Below are 26,651 nucleotides of genomic sequence, written 5' to 3' on the forward strand. Positions count from 1 at the left end.
TAAATACAAGTGTATAAATTCAAAGCACACGACAGAATTTAACCCAACACTTCTTGGAGGTCAAATCCTCTTCACAGTCACAAAGCGAGGAGAGGAATAAAAATATAACTGTATTCCAATGGGATTTTGCTTCCACAAAGATAGTTTGAAGTTTCCATGAGGGCTTAATGGAGAGCCACAAAACACTAATTCCCACTGGAAAACATTGCTCAGTTCATTCAAATCAGGTTAGGCATGGAGGTTGGGAGTCAGGAGACAGTAAGTTAATATCTTGCTTTAAACAAATTCAGAAGATAATGTTAACATTGCATTAGAAAGGTTTTTCATTGCAAGGAGGAACATATACAGATTTTCTATTGCAACACATTGTACAAACAGCTCAAAAAACCCTATATGGATTTATGTTCTGCTTTTAATTAAAAATGCTTTCCACTACTCAACAATGCTGGACTTTCTCAAATGAGACACCATTCACTGAGTTGAGTTAAGGGAAAAAAAAGTCCTGAAGTTTCATTATCTCAAGTCCTTCTTTTTAACTGCAGGCTTACCAATTCAACATTAGTGTGTCCTAACTCTTCAAGTTGCACACTTAGCTCCCGCTCACGAATATTCAGCTTGTCAAGCTGCATCTGCAACGTGTTGTTCTCAGATTGAAGTTGGGCATTTTTGGTGGTCAGCCTCTCTGTAAACAGAAGCAACTCAGATTCCTTTTTGCGACTCCCTTCAATGTCTTCCTGCAGATCTGTAACGAATGCGTTCAGGCTGTCAACCTCCTCTTTTGATGTCTGAAGCTCTTGTTCATTTCTATGATGCAATCACATTAAATTATGTTTCAGTAGTAGTTTGCACTTTGCTAGAAAATAAATGTTTCTAAAACTAATCTCTTCTTGCGAGAACACCAAAACCTTAATGGTTACATGAATTTATTAAAAAAAAAATGACAGGCAGGTCAAGAACTTGTGGAACATCATAATGAAACTCTTCCTTCCCCCACCAGCTAATGCATTTCCTTGGATAATGAGACAAGAGAAATCCTTTGGTAAACAAAAAAAAACTCTGAACAGCTCCTTTCTGAATCACAATACACACACGCCCATCCCCACACCCCTGTCGCCACCACCCACGTACTCAAAACCAATGTAGGAAAAATTTTCAACCTAGCATATCTTAACCATTAATACGGTAAATAAACTAAACTATTAAATCCAATCAATTATATATCAGAGTTTTTACCTTTCAAGCTGTTCTTCCAAGTGGTTTACAATCTTTACTCGTTCATGCAAAGACTGGCATTCTGCTTTTTGCCGGTTGATAATTTCTTTATATTTTGACAGTTCATCTTCAGTCCTCAAACGCTCATCCTCAAGACACCTTACCTGAGACAGGAACAGATAACAAGTGTTTTGGATAAATGATATCACAAAAATCAAATGCGTAGCTAACGTTAATGATTAGCAACAAGAACTCAGTTTGATCTTAAACTAATGGAGGGATATAATAAGCCAAATAGAGTGCTCACTTTAGTTAATCCAACAAAATATTTTTGACAAATCTAAGCAGGTGGTGTTAAGTCACTTAGAAGGGTTAGACATAGTCAACGTGACGTGTAAAAGAAACATCACATTTGACTGTTCGAAGTTGAGTTTGAGGAAGCAATTAACAGGATAGATAAAAGGGAAAAACCAAATGTATTATTATACTGAAGTTTTTGAAAAGCCTTTGACAAGGTGCCACATGTTGTTAAAAACAGCTGAAGGTATTTGGGGAAATCTATTACAATAGATTGGGAGATTATACATTCATTTAAATTGAACCTTAATTTTAAGAAGTATGAAATAATAGGTCTTTGTCATGCTATTATTCTGAATAGAGTGCAGCAAGGATAAGCCCTGAAGTCTCAGCTATTCATAATTAATATTAAATATCTAAGAATATAAAATGTTAAACAGAAATAGGCCATCTAACTCTTCAAGTTTGCTCCAACATTCAATGAGATCATGCTGATCTAATAATCCTCAAACCCACTTTCTGCCATTGCCCCATAGCTCTTGATTAAAAGTCTCTCTCTCTCTGCCTTGGATATACCTAAACGACTCAGCTTCTGCACTCCTCTGCAGTAAAGAATCCCACAGACTGACTGGCCTCAGAAAAAAAAATTCCTTCTTCTTTGTCTTATTCTGAGAATACTGCTAGACACTCATTCAGGGGAATAACCTCTCTGCATTTACCCTATCAAGCCCCTTAAGAATCTTATATTTCAATAAGGTTGCCTTACATTCTTCTAAACTCCAATGACTGCAAACTCAACCTGATCAATCTCTCCTGAGAAGAGAACAGCTCCACACCCAGGGTCAACTAGAGAGCCTTCTCTGCACAGCCTCCAATGCTAGTATACCTTTTCTTAATTAAAGGGGATGAAAACTGGTCATAGTATTCCAGGTGTGGTCTGATTAGTGCATTGTAAAGTTTTAGCAAGACCTCCTTATTTTTATAGCATACTTCTTTCAAAATAAGGGCCAACAGTCTATTTGTCCTCCCTGTGTGATTCATGCCCCAGGCCCCCAAATCCCACCATGCTGCAGCCTTCTTCAATCATTCTTCATTTAAACAATATTCAGCTCTTCTATTCTTCTTACTGAAGTACCCAAGTTCACATTTTCCCAAACCATCTTCCAATTACCAATTTTATCCCCACTTAACTTGTCCATATTCATCTGTAGACTCCTTATATCATCCACAAATGGTGATTGTAATGCATTCACTTTCTTACTCCAAGTCATGAACATTTTTATAAATAACTGCAGCCCAGCACTATTCCCTGCAGCATTCCACTAAGCACATGCTGTCATTCTGCCAATGCCTCCTTTGCCCCAGTACACTGGCCTCTATCAATTAGGCAATCCTCTCTACACACTAATAAACCACAGGTAGCCAACACTATTGGTTCTTATCTTATTAAGTAGCCTTATGTGCACTAACATATAAAACAATCTGTTGGAAATCCAAATATATTACATCAACTGGTTTCCCCTTTGTCTCCTGATTGTCAACATCTCAAAGGGCTGGAATAACTTTGTCCGGCATGATTTTCTATTCATGAGCCTTGTTGACACTGCTTAATTATATAATACATTTCAAAATGCTCTGCTATTACATCCTCTATAACATTCTAACATTTTCCCCAATGACTAGCAGACCTATAGTTGTGTTTTTGTCTCCCTTTTTGAATCAAAGTTTTACACTGGCATTGTTCCAATCCTCTGGGACTTTTCCAGAATCTAAGGATTCTTAGAAGATAATTACAAGTGCATCTATTAGAATTTATTAGGATGTAGCTAAAATAGATGCTAAGATGTAGCCCATCAGGTCTGGGCACTTATCGGCTTTTAGCCTCATTACTTTCCCTCGGAGTTCATCTCGAATGATAGTGTATTTATTTCCTTCCTCCCTTTATCCCCTTGATTTAGTATTTTGGGAATGTTATTTGTGTCCTCTACCATGAAGACTGATGTAAAGTATTTATTCAACTCCTCTGCCATTTCCTGGTTCCCCATTATCATTTTCCTAGCCTTGATCTCTAATGGGCGTATGTTGCCTCTCTATCCATTTGAAAATTTAAGTAGTCATACTGTTTGTTTTTATATTAGTTATAGTTTGTCCGCTTGGTTTATTTGCTCCCTTTTTATTATATTTTTGCTTAGCTTTTAAATCTTTCCCAATCCTCCGGTTAATCATTAATCTTTGTCACATTGCATTTTTTTCCTTCCAATTTGATATTATTTTAACATTCCTTGTTAAGGATGTAAGCTTATCCCCCTCTTAGAATCCTTCTTCTTTACCAGATGTGGAGGGTCATGAAATATTTTCTTAAAAGTCTGCCATGGTCTTTTCTGCAAAACACCTTTGCCAATTCACTTAAGCCAATTCTGTTGTCATTCCTTTCTAATTAATCTTATTTTAGTTTAGCACAGTTGTTACTGACCCAGATTTCTCACTCTCAAACTGAATGCTAAACTCTACCATGATATGACCACAGTTGCCGAGGGAATCTTTTATTCGAAGATCATTCATTAAACCCATTTCATTGCACATTATCAGACCCAAAATAGCCTGATCGCTGGTTGAAGCCACAGCAGGATTGAAGGGAATTGTATCAAATACAGCTTATGAATTTTTTTCATTGTCCCTTAAGTTATGAAATGGTTCTGAGTATAATGTAACTAGGTTTGCAGACTAAGAAAGCGAGGTGGAAAATAAGGTACAAAGGGGACAAAGATTCTGGAAAGGGATGGAGATACATCAAATGAATGAGCAAAAAAGTAGCAAATGAAGAATAACCTGTTTAAAAAAAAGTGCAATTAATAGAAAATAGAACTATTTTAAATGTGAAAGAAAAAAATTGCATTTACATTGTGCTTTTCACAACAAACAGATATCTGAAAGTGCTTTATAGATTATCACTTTTGAACTATAGTCACTGTCGAATTTAGGCGTTCACAGTCAATTCACATATAGTGAGCTCCCAAAGACAGTAATGTGACACTGATCACTTAATCTATTTTAAACATGTTTGTGGATGGATTAACAGCAGGAATAACTCCCCCAGCATTCTTTGAGATAGTGGGAGGGGATACATAATGTCACCTGAGTGCAAGTGTCTCTCAGTTCAATACCCCATGAAAGATATGGCTTCACCAAAACTGCAGCATTCTTAATACTGCACTACAGAGTTAGCTTTGAGATTTTTGCTCATGTCCTGCTTGAGGCCAAAATCTTGTTTGCCAAAACAGAAAATGCTACAGACTGAACCATGCAGGAATTAAGTATGAGTAATCAGTGGGATTTGGATTTTCCTGCATGTAAAACACAAAGTTATCATGAATGCACTGCAATTAAAAATTTGATGGTATACTGGTTTGACTGCAAGAATATAAATTTATATTGTAGTATAGAGTTTTGTCCGTATCTAAGAAATTGATTCAATTGATTTTTGGGATAATTGGTTTGTTCTATCCCAAGATAGCCGTTATCATTATCCCTGTAGGCTCATGGGGTCAAAGGACTTGCTTATGCTCCTAAAACAATTTTTTGCTTTCTTTTTTGGACAGGAAAATAAGCACGCACCATCAGTAAGTAACAGACACAAGACAAAGAACAGACAAGAAAACTGGGGGCAAGCTATTCTTGAAAATGAACTTCTTAGTTATTCAAACAATACAGTGGCAAACTGAAAGTATAGAAGTTCTTCAAAGTTAATTTGAAAAGAGTTCAACAGAATTTACAAGATAACTACAAAAGACAAACAAATGAACAACAGTATTCACCTTAGTTCTCAAAGTATGCAACTCATCCATTCCTTCCTTGAATGTTTTTTTCAGATCATCAAGTTCCTTTATTTTAGCATGGCGAATCTGTTTTTTTTTGGTTGGAGAAATACATTAATTAAGAATCTAATAAAATGCTAAATTATCACAATGGAAACATGAGATGAATCAAACATAGTCATCTGTACCAGCCTCTTACCATGTCATCTGTACCATGATCCCTCTTAACAAATTTCAAAGTTAAATATTTGTGAAGCTTATGTTGCAAGATCATTGGCACAAAAATTAATAGAAAATACCTGCTGCAAATTAAAAATACCTCTTAATTTTAGTTGTTAGAAAATATCCTCTATAATAATTGGCAGAGAGGAAAAATGATGCAATGATTATTATTTTATTGCTATTGGCCCATTATAAAACATAAAACATACATTATTTCACCTTGGCAAAACTAGAGTCAATGGGAATTGGGGAAACTCTCCATTAGTTATTCCTGAAGAAGGGCCTGTGCCCGAAACGTCGAATCTCCTGTTCCCTGGATGCTGCCTGACCTGCTGTGCTGTTCCAGCAATAAAGTTTCAACTTTGATCTCCAGCATCTGCAGACCTCACTTTCTCCTCGAAACTCTCCATTAGTTGGATTCAAAAAAATGATCAACCAAAAAGAAAGTGGTTGTGGTTGTTGGCAGCCAGGCATCTCAGTTCAGGGCTTTTCTGCAGGAGTTCCACACGGTAGTTTCCGAGACAACCATTTTCATGTCAGAAGTGGGAGTATTCTTTGAAGTTGCACAATGTTCAGCACCTTTTCTAACTCCTCAGATACTGAAACAGTCAGTGTTAAAATACAACAAGACCTGGATGATCTCTGGCACTTGTACAGTAAGAAGGTCAATTACACTGGTCAGCCCAAACTTGGATAATGACCATTCCAACAAAAGAGAATCTAAACATTAGCCCTTGGCATTCAATTATGTATTATTGCTGAAATCCCAGTATCAACATTCCTTCAAAGGGTGAAGTTGTTTTGGAATGCTCCACCCCAGGGATTTTGGTTCTGATTCCATTCATTATTGTCACATGTACCTAAGATCAGTGAAAAGTTTTGTTTTGCAAGCAGTACAGGCAGATCATAGCAAACAAGAACATACAGATCATAGGGTGCTTTTCAGGACAAGACATACAAATTATTACTGCACAGGAGTTGCACAAAGCAAGGTCAACATTAGTTTTGAAATTATAGAGGTCCATTCAACAGGCTAACAGCAGCAAGAAAAAAAGGGTCTTCTTGAATCTGTTGATGCATGTGTTTAAGCTTCCATATCTTCTGCCTGTCGGAAGAGTTTGAAAGTATTACCGGGGTGGGAGTGGTCTTTGACGAGGTTGGCAGCCTTACCATGAAAACTAGAAGTGCAAATAGCATCCATGGATGGGAGATTAGCTTAAGTGATAGACTGTGCTGTGTACACAACTTTCTGTAGTTTGTATGATCCTGGGTAGAGCAATTGCCATACCTTATGCACCCAGATAGTACATTCTCTATGATGCATCTGTAAAAGTTACTGAGGGCCCTCGTGGACATGCCAATTTTACCAAACTGCCTAAGGAAGAAACACTGTTGTGCCCTCTTGACCGTCACATCGACAAAGGTGGCCCAGGACAAATTGTTGTTAGCGTCACTCCTAGGAACATGACACACTCAACCCTCTCACGGTGGCTCAGTGGTTAGCACTGCTGCCTCACAGCACCAGGGTTCCAGGTTCGATTCTGGCCTCGGGCAACTGTCTGTGTGGAGTTTGCACATTCTGCCAGTGTCTACGTGGGTTTCCTCCGGGTGCTCCAGTTTCCTCCCACAGTCCAAAGATGTGCAGTCCAGGTGAATTGGCCATGTTAAATTGCCCATAGTGTGAGGTGCATTAGTCAGAGGGGAGATGGGTCTGGGTGGGTTGCTCTTCAGAGGGTCAGTGTGGACTTGTTGGGCCGAAGGGCCTGTTTCCACACTGTAGGAATCTAATCTAATCTCTCCACCTTAGCTCCATTGATGTAGATAAGGGCATTTCCTCCTTTTTTCTTTCTGAAGTCAATGATCAGTTCTTTTGTTTTGCTGACATTCAGAGAGAGATTGTTATCATTGCATTATAACACCAAGCCCTCTATCTCCTTCCTGTATTCTGACTCATCGTTGTTGATATCCGGCCTACAATGGTGGTGTTAGCAACTTGTAGATGGCTGTCGTACAGAATTTGGCTGCATGGTCATGGGTGTACAGGGAGTACAGTAGTGGGCTGATTACACATCCAGTGTTGGGGATTATTATGGAGGAAGTACTGTTGTTTATCTTCACTGATTGGAGTTGCAGAAGTTTAAACACGGAGCATGTTCAAAGCGACAGACTTCTAGAGATTAATGACATCAAGGGCCATGGAGGTAGCTTGGGAATCTAATTGAATGGCAGAGCACACTTGACAGGCTGAATGATGTGCTTTTGCTCCCATGTTTCTACCTGCAGATCCAACTGTAATGCACTGAGAATTTTCCGAGGACTCTAACCACTCACATAACAACTGCTCCTTAATGACCTCCTCTGTATATCCAACCTTGTTCATTTCATTCATATTTACACTGTACATACATTATAGTTAGCATTGATCACATACACTGCAATTTCGCCTCAGTGCAAGTTTTGAATTTTCTCTAAAGCCTCAATGATCGAATGAGCTACTTTTCTTTCAATTCATCTATTACATAGTTTCTTACTTTTCACTAACTTTACTCTTAGTTCATTATCTACTGATTTTCTTAACTCTCGGATTACGCAAAATGGACTGAATACATGCCTGCAACCAAGCAATCGCGTTCTCTCACTTGGGACCTCAGAAATCCAAATTTTAAAAGAAAATCTATTTGATGAATATCCCTACATAGGTTATGTGCCTTGGTTATATTAGAATTTAGTTTGCCTTTGTTTTACAGCTGGTAGTCCTCTTGTAAATAGAACATAGAACAATACAGCACAGAACAGGCCCTTCGGCCCACGATGTTGTGCCAAACATTTGTCCTAGCTTAAGCACTATCCATGTACCTATCCAATTGCCGCTTAAAGGTCACCAATGATTCTGACTCTGCCACTCCCACAGGCAGCGCATTCCATGCCCCCACCACTCTCTGGGTAAAGAACCTACCCCTGACATCACTCCTATACCTTCCACCCTTCACCTTAAATTTATGTCCCCTTGTAACACTCTGTTGTACCCGGGGAAATTGTCTCTGACTGTCTACTCTATCTATCCCCCTGATCATCTTATAAACCTCTATCAAGTCACCCCTCATCCTTCACCGTTCCAATGAGAAAAGGCCTAGCACTCTCAACCTATCCTCGTACGACCTATTCTCCATTCCAGGCAACATCCTGGTAAACCTCCTCTGCACCCTCTCCAAAGCTTCACATCTTTCCTAAAGTGAGGCGACCAGAATTGCACACAGTACTCCAAATATGGCCTTACCAAGGTCCTGTACAGCTGCAACATCACCTCACGACTCTTGAATTCAATCCTTCTGCTAATGAACGTTAATACACCATAGGCCTTCTTACAAGTTCTATCCACCTGAGTGGCAATTTTCAAAGAGCTATGAACATAGATCCCTCTGCTCCTCCACCTTATTAAGAACCCTACCGTTAACCCTGTATTCCGCATTCTTATTTGTCCTTCCAAAATGGACAACCTTACACTTGACAGGGTTGAACTCCATCTGCCACTCCTCAGCCCAGCTCTGCATCATATCCAAGTTCCTTTGCAGCCGACATCAGCCCTCCTCACTATCCACAACTCCACCAATCTTCGTATCATCTGCAAATTTACTGACCCACCCTTCGACTCCCTCTTCCAAGTCATTAATAAAAATTACAAACAGAAGAGGACCCAGAACTGATCCCTACGGAACTCCACTTGTAACTGGGCTCCAGGCTGAATAGTTACCACCTACCATCACTCTCTGACTTTGACCGGTTAGCCAGTTCTCTATCCAACTGGCCAAATTTCCCACTATCCCATGCCTCTTGACTTTCCGCATAAGCCTACCATGGGGAACCTTATCAAATGCCGACTAAAATCCACGTACACTACATCCACTGCTCTACCCTCATCCACATGCTTGGTCACCTCCTCAAAGAATTCAATAAGACTTGTAAGGCAAGATCTACCCTTCACAAATCCATGCTGGCTGTCCCTAATCAAGCAGTGTCTTTCCAGATACTCAGAAATCCTATCCCTCAGTACCCTTTCCATTACTTTGCCTACCACCGAAGTAAGACTAACTGGCCTGTAATTCCCGGGGTTATCCCTATTCCTTTTTTGAACAGGGGCACAACATTCGCCACTCTCCAGTCCCCTGGCACCACCCCCATTGACAGTGAAGATGAATTGATCATTGCCAACGGCTCTGCAATTTCCTATCTTGCTTCCCACATAATCCTAGGATATATCCCGTCAGACCCGGGGGACTTGTCTATCCTCAAGTTTTTCAAATTGCCCAACACATCTTCCTTCCTAACAAGTATCTCCTCTAGTTTACCAGTCCGTTTCATACTCTCCTCTTCAACAAAACGGTCCCTCTCATTTGTAAATACTGAAGAAAAGTACTCATTCAAGACCTTTCCTATCTCTTCCAACTCAATACACAGTCTCCCACTACTGTCCTTGATCGGACCTACCCTTGTTCTCGTCATTCTCATGTTTCTCACAAGGCATAAAAGGCCTTGGTTATCCTTGATCCTACCCACCAAAAATTTTTCATGCCCTCTCTTAGCTCTCCTAATCCCTTTCTTCAGCTCCTTCCTGGCTATCCTATATCCCTCCAACGCTCTGTCTGAACCTTGTTTCTTCAACCTTATGTAAGCCTCCTTCTTCCTCTTTACTAGACATTCAACCTCCCTCGTCAACCAAGGTTCCCTCACACGACCATCTCTTTCCTGCCTGACAGGTACATTAGTGTAAATGCTGAAGAAAAGTACTCATTCAAGACCTCAAATGCATCAGTGTAATTTCTTCCAAATATATTTGAAAGCCCCACCTCACCTCCATTTGATCAGACTGTTCCTGCAAGTGTTTTTCTAGTTCTCCTTTAGTTTCACGCAGTTTAGCATCCAACTCATTGGATCGAATTTCCTCCGACTCCTGTGAAGAAAGATAAGGTCACTAATGTCATAAAGCAAATGATGAAGTGTAAGACTAATATTTGAAATGAAGATGTAAAATATTAGAATGTGCAGCTTTCTTTAGACACTGGCGATGCCTGGGGCCTGTCTCTGCTGTGATGCTGTACATAGCAAAAGGAGCAGATGTACTCTCAAGATAAAGTTTTGAAATACAGTTTTCATTTGTCTGAAAACGTGAAATGATAAGACACATTTTGATTCACATGAATTTTTAAGGATAATCACTGCCAGACTGGTCCTACTGCAAGAGAACAGAAACTAGGAAATATCCGTACTTCACTTTGTCCACACCAATCTGTTCCCAACACAAATGCACCTGCCCATGATAGGACTGATAGGAGTGAACAAGGCACAGCCTTGTGGAGATAAAGTTGCATCTTCACAAAAAATACCCTCCATCATGCTTTCTGGCACTACCATCATGTCAAAAGTTATGTCCATGAAACACTTTCGGATGTCAGTTGTCAGAGTATAGTCACAAATTACAACACAGTCTGACAACCATGCTGAATGGCAGAAATAGTGTGCTGTTTGAAGACAGGAACAGCCTTCATGAACATGTCCATTCTCAATGATTACAATATCCAGGGGGTCAATGCAAAAGACAAGGCCGGAACATCTACAGTCCTCCTAAGCCAGAAATAGCAAATAGATGATCCATTTCAGCTTATGTGCAAGCAACTACGCATCAAAGATGCCTGTCTTCAGCCAAATTGATTCTCTCCGTGTAATATCAAGAAACAGAGAAATGCATCATATACAGAAAAGGCTACAAGCCATAAAAATGTCCTGGCAATGATTAAAAGTTTTGCTTCAGAACTAGCCTTCTTCATATTCGCCATCCTGTTTTAATATATATGCAATACTGACATCTATAGACAAAGTAGAAAATTACTCAGTTTCTCTCTCAAATGCAGGACTGATTCATTCTGGCCAATTATCATCACTACTGTGCTCTCAATCAGCAAGAAATGATGGAAGGTAGCACTGACAGTCCTAACAAATTGCACTTTCAACTCATCAACAACCTGTTCACCAATGCTCAGTTTGGGTTCTATATTACAGCTGTGGTCTAAATTTGGACAATAAAGTTAAATGACATGGATGAAGTGAGAGTGACTGCCCTTTACATCAAGTAAGCATTTATCTAAGTGGGAAGTCTCAATAAAACTGTGTCAATGGAAATTCGGGGAAAGATTTCTACTGGCTACAGTCACACTGAACACAAAGAAGTATGATTATGGTTGCAAGAGGTAAATCATTTCAGTCCCAGAACTTTTAGGAGTTCCTTGGGGTAAAGTCCTAGCCCGCTACATTGAATCACTCCCGCCACACTGGGAATATGACTGTGCACAGATGAACAACTATGGCAGGCAACCAAGTAGTCTTGTCATTTGCTCAATACCTACTCTACACAAAATTCTATTAGCATTTTTCATGCTTAAAGAAGCCTACCCAAGTCTCACATCACACCCACTAAACTTTTCCATTTGTCTGGAACATTCTTTAACATAATAAACATCATTTTTGATAAACATAGGCAGAGTTTGTCAACTGGGGTCCATTAACCAACCATTGCAACTTTAAACTAAATATTACACATCTTAAAAAATTGTAAAATGCAAACAAATCAACAAAAGCAGCAGGATCTTATTAGATGGAATACCAAATGAGACACTTGGACACTTGCACTCCATTTGGCTGGTTCACAGATCATACAGCTATCCTCCAATATGTATTATTTAAGACAAAACACTTGCTGTTTAAAAAAAAAAATGCATTGCAAGCAACATGCCCTCTAAGCTGCGCCATTACCCAGTTGCTGAGAAGGCCTGCACACATCAATAGGCATGCCATTGCAGGGCTTCCACTTCCAGTGGCTCCTGCCATTTGCAGACCTCACAGGAGGGGTGAAAAACAACCTTAGGGGAGCTTTGCTTGCAAGGTACAGGGAATGGCTTAACAGATGACAAAGTGTATGGCAACTGAACAGAATTTATAAAGTGCGAGTTATGACAAATATCAAACCCTAACCAACCTGATAGGTTTTGATAATGTCTTGACAGTTTCTTCGAATTTGTTCAGCCTCTTCTTTAGCCTGAGTTAATTTGACTGTTGTTTCCTTCAATTTTTCTCTGGTTTCCTATAACAATGCAAAGAACATGCATGTTAAATTTTACTCTGGTAAAATGGCTGGATACTACAAGTACTAATTATTCCACAATATTACAAGATTTCTAGTCAACTATGTCAAATACTTTAAAGTGATTCTATTACAATCCACTAAGTAGTCATAAATATTCTATACTTTCATGATTTTTACTCTCTCCTTCATCAAGATATCTTAAGCTATAAAACTGCATAACTGAAAAACAAACTTTGCAACCCCCCTAAACATCTCTACCAATGAAACACTCAACAGTCCAAAAGTATTCTGAACAACAAAGATAATTCTCAGAATCTATCCAGTACCACTAATAAGTCTACTTAAATCTGCTGTGCCTCTCCCCTCTTGCTCCCCCTAACAAGAAAGTGCAAGGATTTTGCTGTAATGAGGTTGGAGGTTGTCCATTCAGTTGCCTCAGCTGCTTCTCACCTCTTTGCATTCCCGTAAGTCTTAGTAAAAGACATGGTCAGGGCTAAGTTCTCATTTAACAGACTTTGAAGGGAGAATATTCACACCATTTCATGAAACAGTTGTTCTGCAATTTCACATTTAAATAGTATTCTTCAAAATGTTATCCTTTTGTTCTCCATAGCCCATTTTTGGATTTCTCTGTTACAGCTTAATCAAAGGAATACAAGTACAGTTAATGGAAACTTCCATGATATTTTACCATGTTAAACATTGATATCTTCTTGATAAATTGCCACTGAATCCTTTGCCCTCATTCCCAGTAAGCTGGTCACCCAACTTCCCTACTTCATTTCAGTCCAAGCGGATTATGCAAATAGTTTCAAGGTCCTCAGGTACCTTCTTCCCCACCAATTTAATAAAAATTAACTCCTTCACCTTCGCTAACAACCATTATAAACATGTCCCATTGCAAACTATAAATTTGGAGGTGGACTGTCTTACTTCTCTAAACATAAAATAAGGACACAAAACTTTGAAGAAATGGGTTGTTCTGCCCTTTGAGCTTTTCGCTATTCAATAAGACAATGGCTGATGTGGCGACAGCCTCGACTCCACTTTCGCCTAACCATCTCCTAATAACCTATAACACCCTTGTCTGTCAAACATCTGTGCAAATCTACCATGGCTAAATTCAATGACCCGCTTTCACTGCGCTTTGAGGAACAGAATTCCATCTAAAGATTTAGGGTGTAGGTTTGCTCGCTGAGTTGTAGGTTTGATACCCAGATGTTTCATTACCTGGCTAGGTAACATCATCAGTGGCGACCTCCAAGTGAAGCAAAGCTGTTGTTTCCTGCTTTTATTTATATCGTTCTCCTGGATGGGGTTCCTGGGGTTTGTGGTGATGTAATTTCCTGTTCATTTTCTGAGGGGTTGATAGATGGTATCTTGATCAATGTATGTTCCTGATGAAGGGCTTTTGCCCAAAACGTCGATTTTACTGCTTCTTGGATGCTGCCTGAACTGCTGTGCTCTTCTAGCACCACTAATCCAGAATCTAGATCTGTGTGTTTGTTTATGGAGTTGTGGTTGGAGTGCCAGGCTTCCAGGAATTCTCTGGCATGTCTTTGCTTAGCCTGTCCCAGGATAGATGTGTTGTCCCAGTCGAAATGGTGTTTATTTTCATCCGTGTGTAGGGCAACAAGGGAGAGAGGGCCATGCCTTTTTGTGGCTAGCTGGTGTTCATGTATCCTGGTGGCTAACTTTCTTCCTGTTTGTCCTACATAGTGTTTGTGGCAGTCCTTGCATGGAATTTTGTAGATGACATTGGTTTTGTCCATGGGTTGTACTGGGTCTAAAGATGCTAGAAGAGGAAGAAAATCTAATCTCTACCATTAAAAGCAAAACCTTTCATTCTTCAAATGTGTCCCATTGTTCTTGGCTCACCTACAAGAGGAAATACCCTCAAAGAGTCCATCCTGTTCCAACTATAATTCTTCAGAATTATAGTTCTTAAGGCGAGTCATATCTGACTTGAAATGTTAACTAATGTTTCTCCCTCCACATATACTGTCAGACCTGCTGACATTCTTCAGCATTCTATTTGTTCCACTATCTCTATCTGTCCTTACTTACATTGTTGATTCGTGGTAAAGTTTCAGCACTATGTTTAAACCGGTTATCAACTTGCTCCTCTAAACCCGAGCTGGATCAGGATAGAAGTGAAAAATTCAATTGCACAACAGGCAAATTAAACAAACAATTTCAAATTAGCTGGAGTGGTTCCAGCATCAAACTTGCTGGCAATCACCAGAAATGCTTAAGGATTAGCATCAGCAACATAAATTATATATCCAGTGCACACAGGCATGAAAGGACATTTCATCCAGTATTTGCACAAAGTCAACTTCTGCAATCTGTTTTTTTGCACTTCCAATTTTTGCCACTATTTCAGGAGCTTCCAAATAGAATGTTAAAAGCAATCAGTGATCGGATTACGAAATTAAGAAACTCTGTCCCTTATTTCTGTTATCACTGCATGTTTAATCTGCAAATACATTACAAATACAGCAATTATTTGCAATTTGCATCCAGGTGCCATCTAGTGGTGATATGTTTCAAACTGCTCGAAGACAAGATATGGAATTGGGCTGAATTTGTAAATTCATAATGTCCTAAACTTGAACTAACAGTACTTATTTTAAATAGTCACAACTATGACAGCATCAAGTTGAATTTTCCCCCTTGAAAGCTAAAGAATTTCAAATTACGAAGCAAGTGCAATAAGTGATCTGGAATCCTAGAATTTTATATAGAGTCAGAGATGTACAGCATGGAAACAGGCCCTTCAGTCCAACTCATCCATATCGACCAGATATCCCAACCCAATCTACTCCCACCTGCCAGCACCCAGCCCACATCCCTCTGAACCCTTCCTACTCATATACCCATCCAGATGCCTTTTAAATGTTGCAATTGTGCTAGCCTTCACCACTTCCATCTTGAAAAACATTATCAAAAATGTACAAGTAACAATCTGCAAACAAAGATTTGAGAAGCTCATGTGCTACACTATTTAATATGTTGAAGTGATCTCATCAGTCAAGAATAGGAAAAGGCTAGACAAAATAAATTCAGAACATTAAAGTTAACAGTAAGACATAAAGCAAAGATACACAAGTAGTTCTAAAACCAAAAATTATTGCTTCACTCAAAAGGTGATGAGTGTTTACACTGGATATAGACATTGGATATAGGAGTGAAACACAGCAACATAGAAAAGTTAGAAGCAGACCATTTGGTCCTTAGTCCTTTATGATACAATATGCCAAATGCAAATCCAGTAATTTTTTTTCAAATGTGATGACTATTTCTGCCTCAACCACCACTTCAGGAACAGGTTCCAGAGGATAAAAATAGAATTCCTCGATTATGGGCGGCACGGTGTGTGGACTTGTTGGGGAAGGGCCTGTTTCCACACTGTAATCTAATCTAAAAAAAAATCTAATCTAATCTACTTCTGAAGTGGGAGATGACATGGGGCAGGGTGACACTACGCACACAGATACAAGATGGCCAGTGAGTAATCAGTTGACACACAAGATGGGCACTGGACCACAATATGGAGAGAGACAGCAGAGCAAATACAGACACTGCCTGAGGCCACCAGAATGCTAGCACAGTGCACTCACAACCCAGTTAATTAGTTTAAGGCAGGGGGGGGAGAGAATACACATGGGTAATGTACACTGCCCACCGAAGTGTCTGGGTCCAGCCAACACCTTTTATAGAAATGCTAACAGTTTGATATAGACTCAATACAAAGTGCTAATAGCCAGGGTTGCAGTAATCGTCCTTCTCAGGATGAGCATTTAGTGCCAATTACTACAGCAATGGACTTCCGTGCAGACATTGAAACTGACAATGTCTGCATTGAAACTAACAGTGACCACATTGGAATTAACAAAGGCTGCCCTGGTACTGACAATGACTGCACCGAAACTATCAACGATTCTGCAATGCGCCGAAAGCTTGGTGATTTCAAATAAATCTATTGGACTATAACCTCGTGTTGTGTCACTGCTGACTTTGTCCACCCCACTCCAACACTGGCACCTCCACATCGTGATCACCTTTTTATGCACTGTGTGGATCAGTTTTGATATTCCATAACCTGGAGTCTATGAAGATTATCACAATAATTTGTTATTGCACATTACCATATTATTCAATTAAGTAACCCAGAGAAGTCTGATTCATAAGCTTTTCTGGATTTCATTTTCAAGTCTTCTCTTGACAAGTAGGCATTTAAAAAAATTCTTTTGTGGTCTATTGACACGGCTAGCTAAGTCAGCAATTATTGATCATCCATAATTGCCCTGGAGATGGTGGTAGCGAGTGTTCTTCTTGGGCCTTTACAGTCCTGATGTAAAAGTACACCACCAGTGCTGTGAGGAAGGGAGAACCAGCAAGTGAAGGAATAGTGATACAGTTTTACGTTACAATGGTGTGGAACTTGGAGGGGAACTTATAAGTGGTTATATTCCCATGCATCTGCTGCCCTCGTGGCATAATGCGAATACGTTGATAAATATGAAGTTATCCACTTAGGACCAAAAACTGAAAGGCAGATTATGATCTGAATGGCTATAATAGAGAGAGGAATGTGCAAGTTGGCCTCAGTTTCCTTATACACCAGTTGAAGGTAAGCACGTAGGTGCAGCACGCATTAAAGAAGGCAAATGATTATTCAGTGTTTTCACAGGTCTGGCATCAAGCAATTTTGAAGTATCAAAACTGCACAATGGGGAAACGTATGTGAAGCACTATTCTAAGTGGTAGATGTTGAGTTTGGAAGGTCCTGTCTCAGGAATGTAAATGAGTTGTTGTAATGCATGTTATGGATGGTATACATTCCTCCATTTTTCAACTTTGGTATAGGGGTGAACGTTGAAGACGGTGGATGTAGGACTGGTATGAAGTTGAAGGAGTGTACTGTACTTTTAAGAGAGAAAGAATGTTGTTCTGAAATGAGAGATTATAAGCACCTGTATATATGACTGGATGGCAATCCCAGAGTGTACTGGAAAATTGAAAATATGTAAACATTTGGCTGTGAAATGGATACCCGAGTTTTGGTTGTGTTTTGACAGCAATTTAAATTTAACCAGTTTAAATTATGCCCCAGGATGCTAAAACCCAATCGCATTTGAATTTATTGTTTTGCCAACATTGAACCAATGAGACAATCCAATGTTGGGGGTTATAAAAAAAAAAGGAGACAACTTGAAAATTGATCAGTGAGTAACTGCCATAGGGACAGAAACTGGAAAGATAATTTCCCATCTTGCATCTTGTTCTTAAAGAAATTAGAAACACTCTCTATCAAAGGTACCTTTTTACGTGAAACATACTCACAGTAAAAAAGAAACATGACAACCCAGGGAGATCCTCAGCCAGAAGAGTGAAGACATAGAAGACAACGGAGACGGTGTGGTTTTGAAATTAAGTCGATGCAATTTTATGAAGTGTCTTATTGGAACAGCATATTATTATAGAGTTAGAGGCAGATAGCAAGCAGTTAAGAGGGGGGGGCTTAGAGATGTGAATAGTTGTTGTTTACTGTTCACTTTTAGAGTTTGAAAATAAATTGATGTTATTTCTTTAAATAGTGGAATTTGGGAGTTGTCACTCATATTTTAACAGAATACAAGGTGAGGGGAGGTTTTCTGGGTATTTGGTTTATTTAGCAGAGGGACTCACCTTCATGTTGTAACAGTGGCCATTCAAGTGGACTGCTTTGTACAGGTGATAGTGAGCTTCTGGACTCTTATTGGAGCTGCACCCATTCAGCATTCTATCACAAACTTGACTTGCATTGTCGATAGTGGACAGGTATTAGAGAGACTTGAAGCAAATTACTTGCATAGAATTCCTAGCTTTTTTGATTTGCTCTTACAGCAGTACTTAAACGGCTGGTCCAGTTCAGTTTGTTGTCAATTATCATTCCATAGGTTATTGGTAGTGGGGGACTCAGTAATGCACAAGCCACTGAACAAGAAGCTGAGATGGTTAAGACACTCTCTTGTTGGAGATGGTCATTTCCTGGTACTTACATGGTGTCAACATTGCAATTTAGCCCAAGCTTACTGCATTTAAACATGAACTGTTTCAGTATATCAAGAATGGTGAATGACACTGAATAATGTGTAATCATCAGTCGTCATCCCCAGCTGGTAGGCATAAACACAATTCCAGGAGAAAGCTTTATTTTTTCGGCTAAGACAAATGAGATACCAATTTTAATATTGTAAGCATTTTTGACTCCATCTTTTCAAAAATAAAAACACCATAATCCAACCTTCAATTCCCTGTACTCCTGTAATAACATTCAATGCTGTAGAGAGAAGACTGCTTTTCAAATGAGATGTTTTACGAACTACGTTTTTGTTGTTTCTGGATACAATGATATAAACAGTTAGTACACTAACCTTGTGCGTATCCATTTCACTTTTCAATTTGTTCTGGGCCCATTTCACTTTGATGATGTTGGAGTTGATGTCTTCTTTTAGTTTTTCAACATCTTTGTTGAGCTTTGCAGCTTCGCCTTCCTGTAACCATGAAACCTGCAGCTTTGAATGCAGTTCTGAGAAAGGGTCACTGGACCAGAAATGTTAACTGATTTCTCTTCACAGATGCTGCCAGACCCATTAAATTTTTCAAGCAATTTCTGTTTTGTTGAACATTCAGTTTTTATCCAATAATTTCTTGTCTAATGCTGTCTCTAATATAAAGACAACCGTGAAAAGATGAATCAACTGCTCCCATTAGTGATGTTACTTTGAATCTCCTCCCTGATTCTACTTCAAGATTTTGAGTGAAGATCCCTTTCCATTAAGTTAAATTAGATCATTCTTTGTTATCACGGGTAGCCTTCCTTTTCTATCCTGTGTATACTGTAATATTTATTTTCCAACTTTAATTAACTTTCATCCAAGTCTCTAATGATAATCAGATGTAAAACATTTATTGATATTTGTGTCAGTAATTCATCTATCTTCCGAAGTAGTGGCATTGGTTTTTGCTGGGTACTGTTCCCTACATTGAACTTACTCGCTCTGTTCTGTTACCATTTGCCTCTCTGCCTTACTCACCTTATCTTTATGGACAGGAATGCACTTTACTTTTGTTTTAAATTTTATCTTTGGTTTCTCACACTTATTTTAAAGCAATCTTTTCCACCCTGACCTTATTTGCTGCTGCACCTTATGTTTGTTCACTCCGTCATGCCCTGGTCATCTGTGCCTGTAAAATATTGCTACCCTCCAAGACTGCATCTTTTATTTTTCTTTTAACTTTCCAAATCTCACCTCATATGATCCCTTCAACCCTACTGTTTAGTTGAAACTCTCTCGACAGTATTAGTTACATGACTTGCCAGGACATTTGTGCTAGCATGTTTCATGAAAAGCCATCCCATTAGTACTGTTCATGATTTGCCCAAGGGTGCAGCCATTGTCCCTTGAATTGAAGTCCATTTCTCCCACATCAGCTTTTCAGCCATGCATTCAACTATTTGATCATTGACTCTATACCAACTTACGCTTCATAGATGATTACCTTTTTCAGCAGTACCTTATTAGTTTAGCCCTTAACCACTCTCATGCTGTCACAGCAGAACCTCTTTCTTAGTCTTAAATATGCTGCTGACATTCTCATGAAGCACAATAATGAGATTTTTCTCTCTAGCCATGAGGAAATGTCCTGGATCCTTGCACCAGACAGCCTTTGGGAATCACGCTCTTTGCTGCGGGGAACTTGATTCTCCTCCTGACTGCACAGTGGCCTACCATGACTCCATTTGTTTTACTTCCCCAAATATTATGACTCCTGTCACCAAACAACCATCAGTTTGTTGACCCCACTTTTGTCCACCAAAGTTTGAACCTATTAGACAATTTCAGGAACGGAGGGTCTAATGACTTCAGGATCTCCATAACTGAATTATTCATTCAGTCACACTTACCTGACCCTGACCACTCATACTCCCTGGGATTATTCGTCCAGTGACATTACCAATATTACACCACCTCCTCTAACATCTTGCTCAGCTCACCAGCAAGAATTATGAAAATTATGATAATCAAAGAACAATGAATCTCACCCCATGATACCTCATTGATAAATACAATATGCAAAGTTGACAACTGAGGTATTAAAGGCTATCCTAATGAGGATGTTTCATGTCCTGGGTTGCCTGATCTATTGCCTGCACAGTTGGTGCGTGCTTATGCGTGTACATGTGTGTGCGCACACATCTGGGAAACGTGGGGAGGAATTTAAAAAAAGACTATAATCTGGAAAACGTAGTAAGGTGGTGGTGAGGCAAAGCACAAAAAGCCATTTTTTTCTATTTAATAAGCAACTACTCTTGATGGAGACACTCATTAGTCAAGTACGATTTCAATGGGTCTCAAATGAATAATTATCATCCAGTTTAATTGGAAGAATAGGCAGTCGTAGGATAGGCTCCAGTTTGTGGGACCATATGCCACTTGGGTAGACTTAGGTGAGAAAATGAGAGCAAAACTGGGATTAAGAATCTTAAAAATAGCTTATTGCAGTTCACAGCAATGTGTACAGTCTCACTACATGACTTAAGACAAATTACCTTTGCCTCATAGAGTTGCTGTAATCTTGCCTTCTCTTGTGTGAGTTGTTTGGTCTTCATTGTCAATTTCTCCAGTTCTCTGTTTGCGTCCCTTAATTTTTTTTCAATTCCTTCCTTCTCTTTTCGAAGGTCAAGGGCTTCTTTCTCTCCTCTAACGTACTTCATTACCATCGCTTCTTTCTCCTGACGAGCCTCCTCACATTTTTTGTTTGTCTAAAAAGCAAGAACCAATTAATTTCTCAGGTTCATTTTTAGAAATACATGCTTTAGGCAACATCAGATTGCCCATTTATGTTATAATGCTCAAGTAAAGTAACTTGAATTTAGGTTACAAGCAAATGTGATTCACTAATAGCTAACCCAGTCTTGAATATAGTTTTCCTGACATCTCACTGTATTCCTATGCTTTGGACTTTACTCCCCTGCACTTACTTGTGTGTTATAAATGACATTGCAGAATGTGAGCAAAGACAACTGCAATGAAGACCAATGTGTAACTGCTGCTTATAGTTTTGGAGTCTGTCAAACTTTAAAGAAATCTACCGGAGGAAAAATCAGAAACTTTACTTGCCCTAATTGGTACTCACTTTGCAAGTGATGGCTAACTGTGGAATTCATCATATTCTTTGAAATTTTCAATGGCATTGATTGTGGGTATGTAACATCACAGTAAATCTTTCTATATTAACTTGCAACATGATCTGCAAACCATTGGCAATAACAGGCTATCCATAATTGGGGGTGAAGTGAATATCAATTAATATACTTGATGTAATTGGTTGAGGAAGAAATATTGGTTCAAAACACCAGAATTCCCTGCTTTTCTTCATGTCGCTTCACAAACTCTTCAACATGGATCTGATAATGTTGATGGATTTTTTTTATCCTATCATACTCAATTTTTATGTCAATGTAACACAGATTTGAACACACATGAACATAAAAGTGACAGCCTAATGAAATTGCAGGATTAAGATATTTTTAAATAATTAAATCATTTCAACTTGGATTAAGCAAATGAGAAGTAAATTTATATTTGTTTGATTGTGGTTAGCTGCAAAACACTGAGGCTGCTTTCATGGTTCAATTTATTGTAAATTTTTGGCTAACAAATATAAAAACTTTGCAGTATAAGGTTGCTATTCAAAGGACATGGTTATGTTTTTAAAAGTTTAGTTTGTCACTGAAGTATCTAACTGGCCTAATCATTTTGTGTGGTAATCTTAAATTTATTTAGACATCAATTGTTACAGTGGTTAAAAGATATTGTTGGTTTGTTAGCACATTTTGATTGATTTTAAAGTCACTAAGATATGGCATTATACACATACTCCAGGGCAGACACAAATGGCTTCATTGGTGCCACATTATCAGTAAGAAGTTGGCCGGTTGATGAAGATAAGCTGGCACAAAGGGGCTATTTTTCAAACTGATTAGCATATCAGAAAGAATTAGATCAGATAGCAGGAAGTGACATCACATAAATAACCATTACTTTTAGAGAAACCAGTCAGGAATTCGGCATAAATGATAAATTTGAATTATCACATGCTGTCCATGTTTTGGCAAGCCAATTAGAGTTCAGGGCACCTTTGATTACAATAAGAGTAGTGGTTAGGGGATATTTTCTAATCAATCTGTTCAGATATGTTATTGCATACCTCTGGAGCAGACAGGATTTAAATCTGGGCCTCCTGACTCAAAAGGTATAGATAATACCATTACACCATTAGAACGCAGGGTAGTGGCCATCAATGGTTAATAATCAGTAATTCTGAGTGGTTTAGTGCACAAGAAAGGAGGATTGAAAATAGGAGAACTTCAATTAACAGAAGGGAACAAGAAAAGTGTGTCCACCAGAGTAGCGAGGTGGTGTTCCAATGTCAATTGACAGAAAACTGCTGCTTTCATTATTACTACCAGTACAAAATAAATAATACTTAAAGTTGATAACTTCTGAAAATACACTTGGAATGAATCTTAAGACTAAAAATTTAGATTTACTCTCATGTTCAGTCTATAATTTATTTGTAAGACTCAAGTTAAAGTGAACCCCAAAAATCTTCCACTACAGTTCAGTGCAGCTAACACAAATCCACCAAAAAATCCTTTCACGCCACCAAGTCTTGCCACTTGTAGGGTATAACACTAGTATGGTGTAAAGCCAGAATTAAAATGTAACCAGAAGTCTAGTAAAAGTTCCAGGAAAATTTATCAGATTATTGCAGTTATTTTAAAAATATTAGAAAGTGATCCATTCCATTGTCACCTACCAAAGCAGTAAGACTGATTTATGCAAATTACCATGCAATTAGATTCTCCCTTACAATGCAGATCACAACTGACAGCCAGACATTCCTCAATTTAATACCGGTCTTACTAGTTGCAGTTCACAGATTGGCACTTCATTATTACAACTTCAGCTTGAGCTGAAGTTGTAATAAACCGCAGTACACAAAAAAGAGAGGCACAGCATTAAATACTCTCACTCCTATATAATTAGTTAAAAATCCAACTTCAAATCTTATCAAACTAGCTTTTAAATTGCAAGTGACACAATCGATGCCACCAGTATCATTTGTCCTGGTGTTTAGACATACAAAATAAAATCATGGTTAGAGTTGTTGTGACACAGTGGCAGCATCCCTAGATTTGAGCCAGAAGGCCCAAGTTCAAGTCTCACTTCCACTGGAGGTGTTTTGTAACATCTGAACAGTTTGATATTAAAATAACCAATAAAATATTATTGTGAAGGAGATTTTAAAAGACGGCTTTTCATTAGTGAAGAGATTCCTCCTCTCCTATAGAAGCTGCTACTCAGGACAGCACATTTTTCTGACAGATGCAAACCTTTCCTAATTTAGCTACAAAACCACACCATGTCAATTCAGATTGTATATATAGAATAAATGGATAAAGAAGATGGGATAAACAAAATAGTACAAGCAGAATCAAGTTAGTTCTATTGAATCTTTTGCATCAAATTTTATCTTGTTCAAAACTAAACAGATGAATCCAGAAAATAAGTTTGAGTAAAACTCAATGACCAACATATTAACTCAGTTTTCTCCTGTTTGATTGGAAGATATTCAGTTCATTCTATCCCCAGGAAAATGTCGGAAGAGCTCACAAGATGGAGACCAAAATAAATAAATCATTTCTATACAAAAATATAATTTTTTTTTAAATTACACTTATGTTTTAACCCGGGACCTATAGACCTGAGAGTCTGACTTTGGTTGTGGGTAAACTATTGGTGGTGATAATAAAAGATAGGACTTATGGACATTTACAGAGGCAAGAATTGATTAGGAATAGTCAGCATGGTTTTGTGCAAGGAAAATAGTGTCTCAAACTTGATTGAGTTTTTCAATGAAGTTACCAAAAAGATTGATGCTGATGTTGGTTACATTGGATACATAATTGGCTTAACAGCAGGAAACAGAGTGATGGTGGAGGGTTACTTTTCAGACTGGAAACCTGTCTCCAGTAGTGTTCTACAGAGATTGGTTCTGGGTCCTCCTTTGTCTGTCATTAATATAAATGATTTGAATGAGAATATAGTAGGCATGGTTTGTAAGTTTGCAAACGACACCAAAATTGGCAGCATAGTAAACAGTGAAGAAAGCATCCTAAAATTACAAAGGGATGTTGACCAAATAGGTCAATGTGCTGAAAAATGGCACATGGAGTTCAATCTGGATAAATGCATGGTATTGCATTTTGGCAAAACAAACAAGGATCAATGGGCTTATACAATTAACGTAGACAGGGTGGTTAAAAAGGCGTTTAGCATGCTTGCCTTCATCGCTCAGTCCTTTGAGTATAAGAGTTGAGAAGTCATATTGAGGTTGTACAAGACATTGGTGATGCCTCTTCTGGAAGACTGAGTCCACTTCTGGTCATCCAGTTGTGGGAAGGATGTTATGAAGCTGGAGAAGGTGCAGAAGAAACAGGAGGTTGCTGGGTATGGAAAGTTCAAGTTATTCAGAAAGGCTGGATAGAATGGGACTTTCTTTCACTGGAGCATAGGAGGGGTTGAGAGGTGACCTGATAGAAGTGTATAAAGTGAGGGTATAGATTGAGTTTATGGTAGTTGTCATTTCCCTAAGATGGGGGATTTCAAGACTAGGGGCACATATTTAAAGGTGAAAGGAGAGAGATTTAAAAAAGACATAAGAGGCAAATCGTTTACACAAAGGGTGGTTAATGTGTGAATGAACTTCCTGAGAAAGTTGTGGATGCGGGTACAATTACAAATGTTTAAAAGGCATTTGGATTGGTACATGAACAGGATAGGTTTGGAGGGAAATGGGCACAGAGCTGTTTGGCATGGATGGGATTGGATCGAAGGATTTGTTTCATGCCGTATGACTCTATGACAAGGATGAAGAGGATTCCTACTTGTTCTATCCGAAAAGTTACATTTCGTTGCAACTGGTGAATGGCATTTTTGGCAGCAGCATCCTGAGAGATCAACCGCTCCTTTGTCATTTTTATTTCCTTCATGAGATCTTCAACTTGGATTTCCATCTGAAACAAGTAAGAGAATCCATAATTAGTTATTTTCCCCTTTCGAGTTTTATAGTTTGATAACCTAAATAAAACTAAGTTTGAACGACAAGTAAATGGGAACCAATAAAAAGGTCTCAATTTCAAAATAGCTGTTTATTCTCTTCTGGGTTTACAAATTTCACATATTTCTTTTGCACACTAGTATCTACTTCCCCATTAATTTTTCCCCATTATGTCCACTTTTAGAAACTACCTATGTTAATTTGTGTAGCGAAGGTTTGTAATTTTAATCCAAGATTTTCATCAGGGAATATCTAAGTTTTTGGAAAAGACAGCCCTGTGCAAGGAAGGAAGAAAGACATGAGGCATACAGCTCCACAGGATCAATTCTTCAGAGCAGCAACTCTCTCCAAAGAAGGACTAAACAGAAGTCGCTTACCCCAACAACAGGTTCAGCCACAAAGACTTCAACTAAAGGAGGCAGTGAACGTTTCATCCACAGCATGCAGAACACTCCCCCAGCAACGTGTGCAGAGTTGCCCTGCATTTCCTGATCAAATCTTAGGCAATCCTGGGAGCTTAATTATGGTGAATAAGGAAACCCAGAGGATCTTAATTTAATGGAGTCCATGGGGAATTAATCTATTTCACTATCAGTTATGAAGAATATTTAGCATTGATTGTGCCATATTGAGATTCATTGTATACATTAAAACATATACTTAGGGGTCAAAGGGCTGATGGTCTGCTCCGACTCCCTTTTACAATGTTTCAAAATCTGAAACCTGTGAACCTGTATATTGCATTATTCATCATCCATCAATATTGTTCAGAGATAAACCCAGACCTTCAA

The 26,651-nt window shown here is 38.7% G+C and overlaps 1 protein-coding gene across 6 annotated transcripts in view; it reads right to left on the reverse strand.

Moving 5' to 3' along the window:
- Nucleotides 1-26,651, reverse strand: part of ccdc186 (coiled-coil domain-containing protein 186) — a 121,233-nt gene that overhangs the window by 40,732 nt on the left and 53,850 nt on the right. For all 6 annotated transcript variants that reach the window (XM_043712785.1, XM_043712789.1, XM_043712787.1 and 3 more), the window contains 8 exons: nt 25,688-25,816; nt 21,284-21,496; nt 19,104-19,223; nt 12,574-12,678; nt 10,396-10,494; nt 5,325-5,411; nt 1,234-1,376; nt 549-804 (listed from right to left, as the gene is read on the reverse strand). In XM_043712785.1, coding sequence (XP_043568720.1) covers nt 549-804; nt 1,234-1,376; nt 5,325-5,411; nt 10,396-10,494; nt 12,574-12,678; nt 19,104-19,223; nt 21,284-21,496; nt 25,688-25,816 — 1,152 coding nt within the window. The remainder of the gene's footprint in view (nt 1-548; nt 805-1,233; nt 1,377-5,324; nt 5,412-10,395; nt 10,495-12,573; nt 12,679-19,103; nt 19,224-21,283; nt 21,497-25,687; nt 25,817-26,651) is intronic.

The sequence above is a fragment of the Chiloscyllium plagiosum genome, chromosome 22 (genome assembly GCF_004010195.1).
Source record: "Chiloscyllium plagiosum isolate BGI_BamShark_2017 chromosome 22, ASM401019v2, whole genome shotgun sequence".
In the NCBI taxonomy this organism is placed as follows: domain Eukaryota; kingdom Metazoa; phylum Chordata; class Chondrichthyes; order Orectolobiformes; family Hemiscylliidae; genus Chiloscyllium; species Chiloscyllium plagiosum.